The following is an 18,981-nucleotide window of genomic DNA, read 5'->3' as shown; positions in this document are numbered from 1 at the left end:
AATATGAGTTACTTACAATAACTAATTTTAATCCCATCTGCTAAGTATGACAACATTAGCATTTCCACTTAATTAAAAACACCCTTAAAGCAGCAATGTTTTAATCACTCCATTTTATTTACTCTCCTCCGGTGTCACTTATAATTGTAACTTTTTATTTTTTAATAATGAGGGATTTTTTTTTTCTCCTTGCATCACACAAAAAAGTGCTGTCGATAATTAGCAGTCTTCTGTTATTAGTAGACTCAGGTGTCACAACTGTGTCTCATCCTCATTACAGTAAAAAATTTCACCTATCAGATTCATTATTGCTAGATAATGCGACTGAGAGCCTTTGCAGGCCCTCCAGAAAAGTAATTCAGCCAAGCAAAATTATCAGCTAATTATATTTAGAATCAAAAGCCCAACAACTATTTGCAGATAAATTGTATGAATTGAAGTGAATAGATCTGAATATTAAGATTCATAGATTTAGCAGATGATTTGTTAATTGGAATAAAAAGGTCATTTGCTAGTCATTTTAACAATAGATCAATTGGAACCCTATTTATTATTTAACTGGTAGTGCATAAGAATTGAAATGGTGAATAATTGTATTATTGTCATGAGATGATCATTTTCTTCAACATAGCAAAATATGAGAAACTTATGGCAATGAATTTTACAAATTTCTTTAAAAATATTATGGCCTATGTAATATATTTTAAAACATAGTTCTGATCTAAATAATCTAGATAATAAAGTTTAGTATTTAACAAGTCAAAATTGTACCAAAGGTGGTGGCTGGTTTGTGTGTGTGTGTGTGTGTGTGTGTGTGTGTGTGTGTGTGTGTGCGTGTGTGTGTTTCCTTGATGAATTAGAAATATCACTACAAATAAGATAATTTGTAAATAAAAGTTGAAATCCAAAATTTGTAAATTTTTTCTCCCTAAGTCAAATAATGCCACTCTTATCTCACTGTATTTTAATTAGCAGAGGTTTTTGGAAGTGACATGATACATGCTCATACGATGACTCAAAATGTAACTTGGCCTGCAATTTTCTTTCGGGGAACAGAACACTAATTCAAATCCATTATTAAAAAGCAGATAACATGTGCACTTTCTGAAATGGCTGTGACTTCACTCTTTTGATTTTGTGCAATTATAAGAGAATGTTCATATGTATTTACTTTTCGATTGGCACAGCATTTTAAAACTGAGTGTCTTCAGATAAAGTGCGTATTTTCTTTTGGTTCATAAAGAGTCTCTCTGGTTTATGTGCTCAAACTTTAGACACTGTTTTATAATGCAGTTGCCATGTGGTTTGTAGCTGTATTTGGGATAAGAATTCCTATGCATACCCTACGTCTGTAGAGAAAAAAATCTATTAGATATTAGTTTGGATTTTGAAATTAATAATGGGTAACTAGATCCTGTGCCTTTTCACTATGTTATCTTGTAACTCTTGTCAGTTCTCAAGCAAAACTTTGAACTCAGTATTTTTCCAAACTTTGCAGCTCAAAGTAAATACCTTTCATTTAAACTAATTTCAGTCAACATAATAAAATAGAGAAAACATCACCCACTTAAAAACAGCTTAAATTGCATGTGCTTTGTCACTGTAAACAAACAAGGTAAACATTGACATAACTTCAAATTATTCTTGGGTTGAAAAAAAATCTGCAGTTCAAAATAAAAATCCGCCTTTGGTCAACATTTTGGATGCAATTCAAAGTCTCTCATAAAATAAACATATTTTAGAGAGTGCTTTGAATTTCACTGTGTAATTTCTAGCCAACAGAAATTACAGTGGTATCTTTAAGGTTTATTATATGTCAGATCAATAGCCATTATACAGGGCCAACAACCTTTGAGATGCAATACCTTCTCTCTGCTTAACCCTTACTACTATGACATGAAAAAAAAAAAAAAAAAAAAACTTCCTATAGGTGTTCCTTGGAGAAATCCTCTCAAAGTGAAACTTTCTTGCTTATTTGTTTAATAAGAAAGTATTCTTTTCTGATAAAATGGAAAATGAGCTGAATTTTTGGCCAAGAAAGTAAAATTTTCATTAAGGTAATCTCCATGAGGATTTTTCAGTAAAAGGGGAATTATTTTGCATTCTACAAAAATAACAAATTATTTTGAAGCATGAGCTTAAAATATAAAAATGCCCCAACAACAGATTGTAATTTTTTTTTTCTGATGCTTTTAAAAGTGCCTCGATCATTTCTACGGCTACAATGTTAAAGTTAAGTATTTGCTATTTTATTTAAACATTTTTGAAAAATGAACATTCTGGGGCTTTGCAGCATTATTAAGAAAAGCTGTCCATACTTTACCATGTTGTTACATGTGTTTATCTGCTGATTATAAAATGTGTTAAACAGTATTTTAAAAACAAAAAAAAAATGCAAAGCTGCGCTTTGATTAATTCAGTGAACAAAACATATGCTGTTGGTTCTGTTCTACGAAATTCATATATGATCAATAAAATCTTTTAAAAGAGCAACTTTGGCTTTAAGGCTTGGACTGCCGACCATGTTTTTCGTCCCAGTTAACTCAGGGCTCATACTGTTAACTTAGGCAAACAAAACCACTATCTGGCTATCAGAGTAATGTCCTTTTAATATTTTTTTTTATCTTCTCTAAAATTTCTTTAGGTTGGAAGCTGTGTATTGTGGTTGCTACCCACTTTGTCCCAAAGATTTGGTTTATCCTGAGATATTTCCAGGTAGCCTCTTTAATGTACTTTCATCTTGGTTGAGATTTAATACATGATTCATGCTAAATTAGAAAGTTTGAAAATAAACTTAGGCGGGAGCAATTGTTTATTTGGCAAGTCAACATGTTAGTGTTAAGGAAAATTTTATGTGTTTTAATACATTAGAGTAAGCTTATATTTACCATCTGTTCTTTTAAGATAACAAAAAAGCAAGTTTTCAAATAGCATTCTTCATTGTTAGCATACACATCCCATAATGATGGATTTTTATAAGCAGGTCAGTGTTGCTGCGATTGCTTACAGATTTTTTCTAATGATATACACAGAGAAAAATCAAGGACTGGAAATCACACCAAATTATTTAAACAATTGACTAGTTAATAATATGCAACTCTTGCACAGGGTACATACGGCTATAGTACCAGTTCTTTGAAAAAATTCCCATCACTAAATATATCACATATGCATTGTGTTACATTAGAATAATGTATTTTAATCACCCAAAGGAGATGTCTAAACAGCACAACTACACAGTCTTATTTAGCATTAAGCATCCTTGTGAGCTGAGGTAACCTTATAAAATCATGCTTAAATAATGTAAAACACGAGGCAGCACAGAGCAATATGCATTTTTAATTAGTAAAGTGACTAATATCGAGTGTGTGCTTTGAGGTTTTTGTTTCATTAAAAATGTATCTGTTTTTCCTGCAGCTGAATATCTGTATTCTACACCTGAACAGCTTTCAAAAAGGCTCCAGAATTTCTGCAAGAGACCAGATATTATAAGAAAACATCTTTATAAGGTAGATATTGAGGAGAGATTTACGTGGTATAAATGCCATATTGAAGTACAAAGAAAAATCTTTTTAAAAAAAACATTTAATTAACATACTAATGTTTAAAGGAAACATGCTAGGGAGGGATATTAGTTGTTACACTAACAAGGATTAATTAAACTGGATGCCAGTTGTATTAACCTAGGTCTTATGAAATACGTGCACTTAATGCATGGTACATGCTTTTTTTTAATTTATTGTTTTCTAAGATGACTGTCCTTTACATTTAGCCCCAAGAGGCTTATAAAAATGAACCTGGATTAATGTAACTCATTAGTTTAAAAGGAAGTAAAGGAAAGATTCCACAATTATACTAATGAGGATAAGCCTTTCTTCCCATCATAATGAAATCTTCAGGCCTCAAAAATTCAGGTGAATGACATTCGTGAAGTTTGGTGTTCATTTTTTAACTACTTTGAAGATGATTTTCAAGAATCAAATGTTTCCCTTATCCGGTTTAATAAAATTACATAAAAATCCTCAGTTTGTTTAGAATGACACTGCCCGTCTCCTCTCTGAATGGCAAAGGCAGAAAGAAAATAGTTTAAAGAGCATCATCATGCAGTCCCCTCCTTCATTATCTTTTTTTTTTTTTTCCCGTTGTTTGAATCAAGAATTTTACATTGTTGAAATGACAACACAAAGAGGCCCTGCTAAAAGTCTAAGTAATTGAACTGGGATAAATCTGCTTTATGAGTTTGGAAGGTGGCTCTAGGCCATGAGTAATATACCTTTTTATATTCTTTGAATGTAGCATCTTCATTTTACATAAATTCAGTATAGTTTACAATCTAGCAGTTTTATAATCCAGTATATTTTAATTTTCCTATGTTAATGTATAACCTTCCTACATGAAATACAGTTTGCTGCCTTTTTTCTCTCCTTTCTCTTTTCATGGCCTAAAATACATATTTACATAGTGATACATCAAAACAGGACTTTGTTTCTGCAGGAAACAGTTAAACTTCAAGAAAAAGGGAGAGAACCAAAAATGCAATTTAACACCCAATTTCAAGCTCATTATCTTTCATTGTCTATTAACTTGGCAATGGTTCAGAAGGTAGCTCATAATAGTTTAAAATGCTGACTGAACAGTTCCAGGCTTCAGTATTACTCCTTGAGTCAATACGATTGTACCGTATACAGGGGAAGCTCCACAGAGAAAACAGGTTTACATCCAAACTCCCTAATTTTTGAAGTTCAGTAGCGGTCAGGTTTGTATCAAATGTTAATCAAGTAGTTCTCCACGTGACAGGCTATCAAAATGTGCAGATTATGAAAATGGAAGAAATAGAAGTATTTATGTAAATGGATTTATTTTCTGTATATGACACAGATCTCTTCAGTGAGTTCACCATCAAATTACTAATCTCTCCCCGCCTTCTGGTGAATTTTAGGTGAAGTTGTGCTTGTTTTTCGGTTTTATTGAGATATGACTGACAGTACTGTGTCCGCTTACGAACCACAGTACCGCATAATGACTTGACATGCGTTTATTGTGGAATGGTTACCACCATACATTTCATTCGCATCCATCATCTCATGTAGATACAAAAAAAAAAAAAGAAAAGAAAAGAAAAGGAAAGAAAGAAAGAAAGAAAAGAAAGAAGGAAAGAAAGAAAATGTTAATTTTCTTGTGAAGAGAATGGTGAAGGTTTTATCATGCTATTCCCACCATCAAAATTTAACGGTTTTTAACTTTGCTTCAGGTTAGGCCTCATTATCTCTGTTAGTCTTTGTTTAGAAATTTTTAACCATTACAAAAGTTACTGTGACAAGTTACCTTTAGTTGCAAAGGAAAACAGACATCTGGTTGAAATATTTTAATATGATACTCTATAACATAGCTATAATTATTTATTTTACAAACAACTTCTGGAAAAACTCCGAAACATTGTCAGCTCAGTGGTAATGCTGTTAGTATATCAAATTGTTCTTCGTACAGCTTAAAAGATAACCTACGCCTTACATGTTATTTCCTGTAATTACTTTTTACATATGTTTTTAGACCGAACATCCTCAAGTATTCCAGCTCCAAGTTTTATAAATTAATATTTCATGTGTAAGCATTTATAGGAATTTGTATGTATAATTCTTTTTTATGTATTTTTGCCGTGGATTTTTTTTTCTTATAAGTCTATTATACACTTTCAGAGGTGCCCTCATTTATAGATCTTGATGATATATTTATCTGAATATTAGTCTTAAAATTAATAAATTAGTCCAAGAATTAAGGTAACCGAGCTTTGTGATGCATTTTTCAGGAGAAACTGGTAAAAAAAAAAAAAACCACAGGAAAGAACCACAGATTTATTTTGGTTATTGTAATAGGATGTAGAGCCAAAACAGAAAAAGGATGCCTTCTAAAACTTTACAATTAAGATATAAACAGCTATGCTATCTTTTCACCTTATGGTTTATAAATATGCACATTTTCTGGTGACCTTTGCCTTCACTAAATACAAGAGAACTATTCCCCCCAAGGCAGTATTTTCCTTACTTTTCTTATGCAATGGAAGAGTCTTTTGTGTGTACTGTTAACGAGAATGTTGGGGTTTTTTTTAGACTTATTCCATTGGACAGTGCTGTTTTGCTTTTATAAAACATATGCTTCTAAGATCTAAAAGGATAGAATGTCACTGAATTCTTTAATTTGCTCCTTTTACATTTTTACACCTTACTCTCTTTTTTTGTCAAAAGTTTACATTTTAAAATCATCTCAACTGCTTTTCACATAGGGTTCACTTTAGGATAGGATTTTTCATATGGATTCACACTTAGAAATTTAATGACTAGAATAAGGCTACTAACACTTGGCTTTCTTCTCACATGAGACATTATACTTTCAATATGAGTGAGAGTTTGGGGGCTATAACTTGAAGCAGGATTTGAAACAGAATGCTAGTAACTGAAAAGCAGAAACAGAATTGGATACTTTTTTTTTTCTTAAAGTGGCTCTTTCTACTACAGAACACTGTGCCCATGACTTCTCACCTGAAATGGTTTCAGATTTGAAATGTTTAAATTCCTCACATGCATGCAAGTATGTTCTCCCTCCTCCCTCTCCCTGTCTCCCTCTCTCTCTCTCTCTCTCTCTCTCTCTCTCTCACACACACACACACACTTTTCTTAAGATCTTTCTTAAGAGAAATACAATGCATACTGAAATTAAATGTTTTTTAAGCATTTTAAAAATCTAAAACCATTTTCATAATTTAAAAAATCTAAACCACCTCTTTAAAAAGTTTACATCCAAGTTTAGTCATTGACTACAGCTTTCTCGTACTTTCAGAACACTTCCTTTTCTGAGCAGGTCAGACACATTGGCCACATACTTGTCACACAGATTAAAAATAGGTTTCATTTCATCCACGATGGGGAGCTTTTTATGACTCCAACCTAACTTGAACACAAGATTCTAGAAGTAATCATAAAATAATTAGCCCAGGATTGACTTCTTAACACTAACAATAGTTTTCCCTTTTCCAACCCCGGTAAGCTCAACACCATGAAGTTGTATTTTTGCCTCCTTTTTACTATGTGAGTTTACTTACTGAAAATTCCCAACAACCTTCTGAGATCAGTTCCTTATGTTTCTACAGACTTTTCATCATTATATTTTAAAATGCTTTAGAGAAAAAATTATGGACCTTATATTGTTACAAATACTGAAAAGAGCGCAGGGCACAAACAGGGCACTGTGTAAAGTAGATACTGCCCAGACAACCCGGATAGCTTTTCGTTCCCATCCTATTTCTCATTTATTTTTATTTACAAATTGAGCGAAATTCTGAGTGGGGAAAAAAGAGATGCGTTCTCTCCTCTGCTTTCTGAGAGTGACCTGTGTTTCTTAAGATTGTTCAAATGCCAGCTGCTGGTTTTTATTCTGTTCTCCTCTTCACGTACTTCAACATTCTGGGAACCTTTGTAACCTGCTCCTAATTGGAGGAAAGAAGAATTTTCAGATTTCTGCCTAAAAATGCCTCCAAACAATGATTAAGCTTACAGCTGACATTCAGTGCGCAGAGAAACCGTTTGTGGTTGTCTTAATTCTATCAGCCTCTGTCTACCCGGACCACAGCCAGGCCACTGTAAGTTTCCTTCAAGGGACTGGTCACTTTATAGTCCCCTTTTAATTCGAGATTACACTCTAGATGCCAATAAGGTGTTGCTCACTTGTATTAACACTCCGAAGTCATTACTTGTTTCCTTAAAAATGAAAACGTAAAAGCTTGTGACATTTTTAGAACTTCTAAAAATCTCTCAACTGCACGAGCACAGTTTAAGGCAACTTCCCAATCTCTCTCCCTCCCTCTCTCCCTCCTCCCTAGTCTTCTCCCTCTCTCCTTCTTCACTTCCTTCCTTGATTTCTTTTGGCTTGGTTTTCCTTTGGTTTGTCTAAGTAAAATAAAAGCAAAAACCTTCAGCACAATAGATACACTTTGGGTGATCAAGAACAGTGAGAGGTTTTGGCGGCTTGTTCTTCTCTGCTACTCATTTGTAGCCTGGCTCTAGGTGAACTTCTTAGCCTGTCTCTCTGATTCATCTGTAAACTTAGAAGAATTTTTTTTCTCCCTCAATTCTTAATAGCATCCCCCCCGCCCCCCACCGAGGTACTGCTATAATGAAATAACGAATATAAACCTGTTTGTAAACTCAAAGTGCTTTATGCGTTTAACGTAGGAGTAATGGCATTTCTCTTGTGCCTTAGCCACTTAAAAGTAAAATTCACATTAGCAAAAACATGGGTTAAGGGCGTTGGGTATCTTGTGTTTATAAAAGTTAAAAGTTGGATGATAAACTTTGAGCAGCCGTCATCGCTCACATAAACCAGGAAATATGTGTGCGGTGGAATGTACCCATTTGCGAAAAATCGGGAGCTTTCCCGTACGGTTGAAAATACAGTTCCACTTTAAACCAATCAGAAACTGGGATTTCCTGAGTTGATGAAACTCGAGAACCATGTACTAGGTGGCTTTTTGAAATCTAATTGACGTAAGTTATGCAAATTTGCAATATGAATTTTGAACATCCTTTCGTCTTTCGGTTGTTAATGCTTCTTCCTTGCTTTCTCTTCTCTCCCTCCCCCTCGCAGGGTGAAATGACTCCTTTTTCTTGGGCGGCCCTACATGGTAAATTCAGGTCTCTGCTTACAACAGAACCTAGGGAAGATTTGTGACAGATGGGGCTAAGTCACAAACTTGCAGCCTAAGGCAGAATCTGTAGAACTTTCCAGAGTGTGCCCATATTTACCTGATCAGAGAGAAAAGAAAATCTGCAGAGGAAGCTGAGCCTGGCTGCTTGTCATAGCTGACACAGAGCCATCTGCCACAAACCTGTGGCGGCTTCAGATCTCCCATCCCTGCCACCACCCCAACTCAAATTAAATACAGATTCCTAGAGACGTTATGATGGTTACACATGTCCTCGGCATCACATGGAGGAGACTGTTCAAAAAAATATGTGGCCTGTTGTATAACCGCACTCATGTATCCCATATGTGGTGCCACATTGAATTTCCGGTTGAATCCGTTTTTATCCTTTGTACTGGATGACATGGTGCCTGAATTCTTTCTTTTTGCCGACACGATGGCAGCCGAACTGCAGCTTCAAAAGCTCGCACTTGGCTGTGTTTCTACCTAGGTTGCCAGGTTATCATCGGAACCTTCTTGTGTCCTCAAAGGGCCACAGGGTCTGAAGGGAGGATCAGAATGCTACCGGACTAATTGGGCAGCCATCTCAGAGTTGTTTGTGGGCAAAGGGCTGCTTTAGCACTTTTATTTTAGCCAATTAATGACTCTCTGGCACGGGGGTGTTTAAGTGAAGGTATTAATAAGGGGTCTGGCAGGTATTCCCATGATCCGCAGAGTTACATTTGCATTTAATTTATTTTAAAGTTGCGAGATAAACAGCTGTAATTTGGACAAACATGGGAAATACACTAAGTGGAGCCATCTTGCCCATAAAATGAACACTGAGATACTCGTTTCAATTTTTTTTCCCCTGGGGTAAAAATAGAGAAATCAAAATACTTCTACTAAAAACAGTAATTTTGATATAAATATTCCTCAAAAATATTTGCATCCAGCTACAAATATGATCTTTTCAAGATAAATCACTTATGATTCCAATAGTCAAGCTGCTGTATTTGTTGATATAAAGATGTTTTGAACGGCTAGATTGTAAAATAAATTTTTAATAAAGTGCCTACTGCAATTTTTAATTAGCATATCTCATTTCTGTGTAAGAGTGTACATCTATCTGTATGTTTCTCACTGAACACTTTTCTTGTGTCAGAGACAACGAATACAATTGTTTCTTTTCCGGTTGTACAAGGATCTGTTTTGCAAATGTTTGTAAGATATTATGACATTTCCAAGATTTTCTTTGCATTCTGGAAAGCAGGAGGTAAACATTTGTAGTCATTAAGGTAAAGTCTGTTGATAAACCATCTTCTGTTTACTGACAGGTAAATTGTAAGTTTCCTAGCTTTTGAAACAAATAACTTTTATACACTACAGAGTGAGAAACAGCCAGGGAGAGGAGGGTAGGCAGGGGCCAAGTGTGGCCTTCCGGCTTCTAGAAGGATTGACTGGTCTAGCAAGCATCCGAGATTGAGCAGGCAGTGATTCAGAATTCCAGAAGGGCCCATTTGACAGGTAGCAAAATCGTCAGCAGGAGGGCCCATTTGACAGGTAGCGAAATTGTCAGCAGGAAACAGATCAAGGTCAAGGAGCCAGACGGAGAGAGCCCTCAGGATAGAGGTGATCTTACAGATCAAAGAAGGCAGGAATTCAGAATCCCTGAGGTCTGAGAATTTAAAAGCAGGAAGATTAAGAAGCAGAAACAACAAACTCTATCTCTGCACCGAGTCCTCTCCCTAACCAATGTGAGACCCTTAACGCATGACTGGACATCACTGCTCTGGCTTCAAGTTGTATCGCTTGCAGGGAAGTCACTGAACAAATTACATCCTCACTCATAAAACAAAGGGCTCAGGGATTATTTCTGACGTCGCTTGTGGTCTGAAACTGGGGAACTCGGAATCTACCAGGGGTGCTCCTCTTGAGTGCAAACTGGATGTCAATATGCCTGAGAGGTTCTTAGATACTTCTAGGCAGGGTTTATCATCTAAGAAGATGAACTATACCAGTAAATTTGCTTCAGTCAGAAGATGTCTTCTAGAAATAATAGTATGATCTTACAGCCAAGAAACAGTGTTGAGTTTACTGTGTTTTACTATCCTGAAAACAATGGGCTCCCATCTCAGTGTAGACATAGTTGAAAGTTACCTGTGTATGGAGGGGTTTTTTTTTTCCTACACCCATAAACTCAAATCAGATTTTGTCGTTAGCCATGCCCAGCATTCCTTCTAGAATAAAAATTTACATTAAAGTTGTCACTTCTTAGAACTATGCTATCAGACTTGGTCTCAGTGCAAGTGAGCAATAAAAAAATTTTGTAAATGTGTAATTCTTAACAATTGAAACTTGAAGTGTGTGTGTGTGTTTTGTGTGCTTCTCAAACCCATTTTGTGGATAGAGTGTTATTAAGTAAATTAACCCATGTTTCATTGAAATCACAGGATAATTGAGAATACAAGTTGACTTTTTTTTAATGTTTATTTATTTATTTATTTATTTCTGAGAGCGCGAGTGTGGAAGTAGATGGGTACAGAGAGAGAGGGAGACAGAGAATCCCAAGCAGGCTCCAAGTTGTCAGCACAGCTGACACGGGGCTCAAACCCACAAAACTGTGGGATCATGACCTGAGGCCAAAGTCTCATGCTTAACCGACTGAGCCACCCAGGTGCCCCACAAGTTGACTTGTTAATTCGTAGTTCCCTTACTCTGAGTAAAGAAATTGAACACTCTCATTATTTCTTATTTTGAGTATGGTTGTTGCAAATTTTGATCTTCCTTTTTTGGAACATTCAATCCTGTTAATTTTATTCTTTTAAAATAAATCATTAAGCCAATTTCAATTTTAAGTATCTTTAAAAGTCTGCTCATTATCAAGACCTTGATACAGCATCCAGGATATACGTGCCATGAATTTACCTAATCTGTGTTTCTGGTTACATGTTTCTGTAATAAAAAGCAGGGCACCTGGTTCTTAACCTATTCACTTATACCACGTTGATCAGGAATAGGTCAGAAGACCTTTCTCAAAAAGCTTGCGGTTTAGGAAGAATCCTTCCACTATGGCTAGGTGTGAATGCCCTGCTCTGACTCTCACATCTTCAGACATGCCACATAAAGATGGCAGCAGAATCAGGAAGTCGATGGAAACTCGCAGCCACACAGGGCTGCACAGATTCATTTCAACACCTTGAAATGCATCTGGAAGCAAAGATTTCATTTTATGTTGAAGGTGTTAATTATATTTGATATTTTTAAAAGTAAAATCTGTTTTTGAGAAAGCATCTGCTACCCAGAAATATTATGAGCCACAATAAAATTTTCAGTTAAGTCTCAAGATACTTTCTGTGGGTGATAGAATCAATTTTCAAATGAGAGTCCATGCTGTCTTTTAATGTCGACACAGTCTATGGGTTTTATTCTTCTGCTGACTGTGGACAAGTATCACCCTAAGTGCCTCTCTCTTTCGGTGAAAAATCAGGTAGTATTTAATATTAGATCTTTTATTTAACAGGGAAGAGACTATGTTATAAATCACTGACATGAACACGTTTCATTTTAAAATTTGAATTGAGATATAGGACAACTAATGCTTTTATTTTTTAAGTGTATTTATTTATTTTGTGAGAGGCGGACAGAAAGCAGGTAGGGCAGGGGCAGGGAGAGGGAGAATCCCAAACAGGCTGTGTGCTGTCATCGCAGAGCCCAGTGTGGCGCTTGAACTCACAAAGCGTGAGACCATGACCTGAGTGTAGATCAAGAGTCGGACGCTTAACCAACTGAGCCACCCAGGCGCCCCTAGGAGACTAATGCTTCCATGGTAAATCCTCCCTTCAAGGCTGTCCATTAAAATGTAACTGGGAAAGTTTAAAAACATGCATACAATTCTACATGCTGCTGAAAGCTTTGTGCATTTGTGATTACAACAGGACAACAACAATAAACCATGGGATTTACACCAAATGTACACTAACTTTTAAGTCAGAGGAGTGATGGTAGAAGGCACAGACATGCAACTGGGAGAGTAACATTTACTCTATGATTAGTGGCTTATTTCTGAAGCTGGCTCATTCTACCCAAAGTCTTTTCACACTCTGACTTTTTACGTGTCTTACATGTTATTGTTAGATGTGCCTTCTGATAGGAGCTAGGACTACTTTGGTTAGTTTTGCTACCATGCCTTCCTTGACATTTCTTGACTCTTAAGTTCCTGATCCGGTCAGATAACCATTTCCCTTCAAACAGTGGAAGAAACCGTCCTGCCAATTTTGCATGAGAAGACTTTCCTCTGCTTACCGGGAGCCAAGGACTTAACCTTGATACTGAAACAAATCATACTTTGAAAAAGTCTGACTTGATTGTCCATGGGTCTCTTTTTCCTAGGGCTGCTGATCACCATTTCTCACTAATTCCTGTAACATTACAAACTCAAGATGGAAAACCATAGTTCTGGAAACTCCCTTTTGAAAGGTAATGGGAGGAAGAAAAAGGATGATGTTACATGAGCCAGTCCTCGCGTCTTGGAAAATTCAGAGCTGTGTGGTAGAGCACAGAGCTGTCTGAGCTCCTAGCCACAGTACCTATCTCCCATACTGGCACCTGTTCCCTTTCCTCTTGAAGACAGGGTGAATTGTGGACTCTGTCCTTCATTGCGATCCATGGGAGGGAGTTCTCTCTCATGTCTTTGGAATTCCTAGCTGTACTTGAGGTATGTATGACTTCAGGGACCAGGATCCTCTCTCACCCTACTGGGCCCATTTCCCCTCAGTGGAATGTGAGGTCAGTGTCTTCAGGGACCCTCCCATTATCATTACCCAAGTGATGATGCCTTCTTCTCCCTTGCAACTCTATGGTTATGAGTTTCAACCCTAAGACAGGTTCATAATTGTTCTCACAAATGAATATGAGGAATTGCTTCTCCTTGGGAGATACTCCAAGATGCTTGTTACTCTCCTAACAGTTACTGCATTTTTAAATAGCTGACCTAAGGTGGCGTGCTAGAAGGGACTTCTGGGAATACTTGAGCGATATGTTTCTCTTAGGAATTCGAAGTCCTTTATATTTGACAATTTAAGATTTCCGTGATCACCTCACAAATGAGAAAATTAAGGGGTCGCCTAAAGGCATATTTAGGAACCAGACTATGTTGTAGAAACAGAGACTTTTTGTATAAGCCTTCCCCTCCATGGGATGGTGTCATTGTCACCGATGTGTCTTTCAGGAAGCACCAAGGTCAGTGTGCATGACTATTGGACCCCTAGGCAAGAGAGTGCAGGGGGTAGCAGGGAGCTGCTTTGTGGCCTATGTTGTTGGTCTTGAAAGAGGAAGGAGAGACCATGCAGTGAAGCCAATGTTGTGTCTTTATTGTTACTATTACTGCACCTGCCGGGAGGCATTCAGCCTCCACATCCATCATAGGACCCACCATGCCCTGTGGTCTTTACATGCGGCTTTATGCATATAGGTACCTTCCCTGGCCCTCCTGGTAAGCATTTGCTTTTGAAACCTTTGGAGAAACTGAGGGCCTAAAGAGAAGCCCAGTTGCCATGGGTCCCCTGGTAGTAGAGGCAGGTGTAGAAACAGCTTCTTGCAGAAGGCCACGGTCAATTCAATTGGTCGAGACCACCCTTGAGGGAAAGGGGCAAATCTCTATCTCTCTCTCTCTCTCTCTCTCTTTTCCTCCCCTCCTTCTTCCTTCTGCTTCTTCTACTGGCAGAAGGAACATGGGTCGGTAAGTTGCCAGTACCTTTCCGTAGATTTATTTCATGTTACTCCTGGCCACATTTGTATTCTAAGTGACCATAGAGGGAGGAATGTATAAGAATTGATTCCTGGCACTAAAATTTCAGACTCTCTGGCACCTGCAGTACTTCTGGACAGCTGAGCCTTCTCTGTTGCCTTTCACCTCATACCATGATGAAGTTGCTTATCCAAATAGATGGGAGGCTGGCCCTTTATCCAGAGGCAGCCCCCACGATCTCACCTGGTGCACAGAGGGTCTAGGATACAGGGGGCAGGTGGCATTGGCGGCAGAGGCACCTTTAATTGTGCAGGATAGGGACTGCTTCCTCTCATCCCCAATAGATAACCCAGAAATTACATCCTGAAACTTACTTCCCCAGAAAGAAAAGGAAGGGGAGGGATAACTTAAAAAGAAGATACTTCTAATATGGTATTAGACTGTAATTCATAGGGAAATTTATGCCTGAGATATGAATTTCTGAAAATAGGGTTTTTTTTTAAAAAAAGAGAAACACTGACACATCCTTAATTATAGAGTAATAAATACCAATGGTATATTATCTTCTGATATTTCCTTACACAGATATCAAAGCATGCAGCTGTTTTTGAAAACTGATAATCAAGTACAATGTAAGTATATTACATCTTGTACTTACAACACACCCTTCAACTAAGCAACCTCATGGAGTACTTCACAGTGAGAACCAGAGCCGCTCATAGTAGAAGCCTAACTGAACAAATTAGCCTTGAATTGTAACTTAAGAATCGTAGTCAAACCGAAATGCCTGTCCTTGCCAGGAAAGGCATTCCAAAGGAAAAGAGCATGCCAAGTAAAAAGCCTTTGCTTCAGGATTATGGAGGCAGTTCTCAAAAGCCAGCGTAACTTAATGATCAATCAGAAAAATATAGAGCAGTAACTACACAACAAGAAAGATATGTAAAAATTGTACAAAGCGTTAACAGTGAATGGGGAGGTAGAGTGGGATTTTAACAGAAAGTATTATACTCTTAGAAAGCTCTATTTATTGCTTTTAATCCAGGCAGCAAAAGAAAGACCAACATGGTCAAAGAAAAGTATGTGGACAAATGTGGGGGGCAGGAAAGGAAATGAAGGTCAAACAAGGCCAATATGATTCAGAATGAAAAGGAGGGAGGAAAGTATAAGGAGCCAGCTGCAATTACTAAATGTTACATTAAGAAGAGCTGAAATTGAGAGGGGGAGGTATGGGTATTTTACTAAGTGGATTAATGTCCTCTTCTTGGGGTGTCTGAAGTTGCAGCTTTTAATTTATTTGGTGCAGGGTTTTCTTGTGAAATTCTTAAGGGGGTGGAGGGATAAGTAGGGACAATTATAAACAGAAGGTAGAAAAGGGGAACATACCATACTTTTCATAAATTTAACTAAAATAAACAGGGTTTGAAGCCATGGACAAAGGTAGTCAACAAAATATGTAGTTCATTATAATAGAACTTAAAGGAGAATTAGAGGTACATACAAAAAAAAAAAGACAAAAACACCCACAGAGATGTGTCAAGCCAAGGATTTTGAGTGACTTAGAGGCTAGTTTATTGCTGCTCTCCTTTCTCCACCCATTAAAAAAAATAAATCATAACTTTGGCATGTAGAAACCTAGTCATGAACATCATTTATTAATATAAACTTAATCCTGTGCTGTTCTTTGGTGGGTGGTAAAAACATGAACTAACAACAACTGGCCTAAAACAGGATGATTCTCTCAAATACTGGGAAGCCATAAGGAAAGAGAAACTCCTAATATGCTCTTTCACTTTATTTATTTTACTGAAGGATAAAGTCAAAAAGTGGGGAGGGCAGAGCCAAATCAAAGAAGGACCAGATGCTTGAAGGAGATTTTTAAAGTCTTCCTAAATATGTACCAGAAGAGGAGATGCGCTTGGAACCTAGTGTGATTTTTATCAATTTATTAATCTGCTCACCTATTACCACTTCTGGGGGAGGTGGGAAAGCAGGCTGTCTGCCTTCTGCATCCAAAGAGATCAGGGCAGAGACTTAAGCATGTTCACATTCCCTGAGTGTAACTCTGCTGTCCTGGGGGTGGAACCAGTCCACGAAGGTACTGGGTTCAAGCACACGCCTGGCCAATAACATTAGGAATCATTTAAACTGAAAATATGGATCAGGAGGTACTTAAGAATTACTGATTCACAACTATTAATCGGGAATGCAAATTGCATTATTCAGGGGGTGGGCAAATCACTGAACTGGAACCACATGAAAAGGCACTTTTTATAAAATCTGTGGGGGAAAATGACATTGGTGAAAAATACAAATGAAAAATGGGAAAGTATCATCTACAAAGAGGAAGATCCGGTAAAATGACTGAACAAGGTGGCCTGGTGGCCTTCAACCTGGTGCATCGATTCTGTCAGTAAATAGATAACTGACAAAGAGGTGAAGCCTTCTATTTCTAAAACTGACCTAGCAACAAGAGGGAGAAAACACAGAGGAGTACATTGCCCCGTGGCTCAGGGTGACCCTCAAAGGTCGTGTAACTCTAGTGTTAAAAATGAGGGCACAGAACTAGCGGTTTGTAATGCGCAGTGAGTGGGCCTTGGATTCTGAACACTCCTTCATCTGTGGAGAATTCAGCATATTGTGGAGGTGAACCAATGTCTCACATCCCAGGGACAGGGTGTTCTGTAATCATAGTTAAGAGGAAAGTCATCAAAGCACACACCTTTTTCCTTTATTCCTCATGAGCTGCAGAGCCATGGTAGGGAACTCGTGCTCTCTCTGTCTGTGCTTGCTGCTATCTTCCCTGGCTTTCAGTCGGCTTAGCTTTTTCTCTGGATTTCTAATGCTGTGATAGCAGGCCAGGGGAAAAAAAAAAAAAAGGAATCTACAAAACTGAAAAACAAAATACGTGTGTGCCTGTGTGTATGTGTGTGTGCGCGCGCGCCGGTGGATTTCGCTGAAGATAAATGAATTGCAACAGTCTAAGCACCAAATTTTAAAACTTAAAAAGTATGAGTAATGGAGTTTTGAAGAAGCGAAATGTGCTCGAGCGGAGTATTTATAGTCCTTTTTTTGTGAGAGGGCCCCCAGACCTCTGGGTGCATCAGCAAACTGTCCTCCTACCGGAGCGTGCAGCTGCGATTTGGCCCCAGGCACCACCTACCCAGAGTCACTACCAAAGGCATTTTACATTTGCACAGATAATAAAAGTGTGGGGGGGGGGGGGGGGGACGAGAAGGGGCCGCTTTCCCCCTCAGCGTTCCGTGTTTCCTTTTGTCGCGGCCGTCAGCTGACACATGGAAACTGTGCTGTACGTTTTCCTGCCTTTAATCTGTAATTAAGGATTCCTTGTCTGGGGCTTGCTACTACCTCTTTTCGCCTTCCCTCCCGGCCTCTCGGGTGTTCCGCTCCGGGTCGGGTCTGGCCCCGCCGCTGCAGGCGGGGGCTCGAGGTCGCCCGCCTGGGCCCCGGGGCAGCGGGGACGCGGCGGGGCGCGGGGTCCTCGGCCCGGCCCTGCGCTCGCCCGCCCGGGAGCGCGCGCCCCGGCGCTGCCCCGCCCCGCCCGGTCCCGATCCCCCTCCTCCCCCCAGCCCCCGCGAGCCTGTGCCCGGCGTCGGGGCCGCTGCGCCAAGGCTGCCCGCAGCGGGACGGGTCGCCCGCGGGTCCCCTGGAAGCCGCCGCCCTCGCCGCTCGTCCTCTCCCCCGCGTCGCGGCGCCTTCGCGGCCGGCGAGCCCGCGCTCCCGTCCTCCGCGGCGCCCTCGATGCCCTGCGTGGCGCCGTCCGGAACGAGCGGACGGCGATCTGCACGTCCCCGGGCGCTAGGAAAGGGGGCAGGGGGGCGACGGTGAGGTCACGGGGTCGTGGCCGAGCCCGCTCGGCTACGTAGAGCCTCGAGGCCGAGGGCCGAGCGCCGAGCGAACCCCGGGCGGCGGCCGCGCTCACGCCCACGCCGGCGCCCACAGTCGCGGGGATCCCTTGCAGCCCCGCGCGCTGGCGCGCACCGACACTGACACGCACACCGCCACGCGCGTTCCGGCACTCACGCGCTGCCACGCACACGCGCCGCGTGGCCCACCGCTGCCCTTGCTTGCGCGGGGCGGGAACCTTCCCTGTGGGAGCCCGGGGAAGGCAGCGCAGCTCTGGGGGGGGTGGGGGCAGGACAGCACTCTCTCCAGTCGTCGAAGTATTTTACTGAACTGGGTTCCCGGAGTCGGCCGCAGTCCTCAGTGAGACGCTCTGATGAGCAAAAGCAACAGTACTGATTTCTGTGCCCCCTCCCCTTAAAAAAAAAGAAGATTATCTTAAGGAAAAAAACCGAGGAGGGAGTGGGGATGGGCGCAGACACTCTCCAGGCAGAGATTCTGGCTATTAGCTTAAATTTTCTTCTCCTTCTCTCGTATATCCCGACGTGTGATTTAAATCCTACCCCAGGCCCCCAGCGCTGTCCTTTTCACTTCTTACCTGTGTTTAGGATTACCAACTTTGTTTCTCCTCCTAACCAACCACCAATTGGTTATTTAGGAGGAGAGGAGAAGAGGGGTTAAGAGGTATTCAGGCAGG

The 18,981-nt window shown here is 39.7% G+C and overlaps 1 protein-coding gene across 7 annotated transcripts in view; it reads left to right on the top strand.

The window, feature by feature from the left end:
• Positions 1–9,765, top strand: part of GTDC1 (glycosyltransferase like domain containing 1) — a 390,883-nt gene extending 381,118 nt beyond the window's left edge. For 5 of the 7 annotated variants that reach the window (XM_042948684.1, XM_042948683.1, XM_042948685.1 and 2 more), the window contains 3 exons: positions 2,645–2,715; positions 3,418–3,509; positions 8,638–9,765. In XM_042948684.1, coding sequence (XP_042804618.1) covers positions 2,645–2,715; positions 3,418–3,509; positions 8,638–8,721 — 247 coding nt within the window. In that variant the 3' untranslated portion in view covers positions 8,722–9,765. The remainder of the gene's footprint in view (positions 1–2,644; positions 2,716–3,417; positions 3,510–8,637) is intronic. The other 2 variants (XM_042948686.1, XM_042948687.1) reach the window with 1 other exon arrangement.
• Positions 9,766–18,981: the final 9,216 nt, after the last annotated feature.

The sequence above is a fragment of the Panthera leo genome, chromosome C1 (genome assembly GCF_018350215.1).
Source record: "Panthera leo isolate Ple1 chromosome C1, P.leo_Ple1_pat1.1, whole genome shotgun sequence".
Taxonomy (NCBI): Eukaryota; Metazoa; Chordata; class Mammalia; order Carnivora; family Felidae; genus Panthera; species Panthera leo.
The sequence above is the reverse complement of the archived record's forward strand: the minus strand, read 5'-3'. Positions and strand labels throughout refer to the sequence as shown.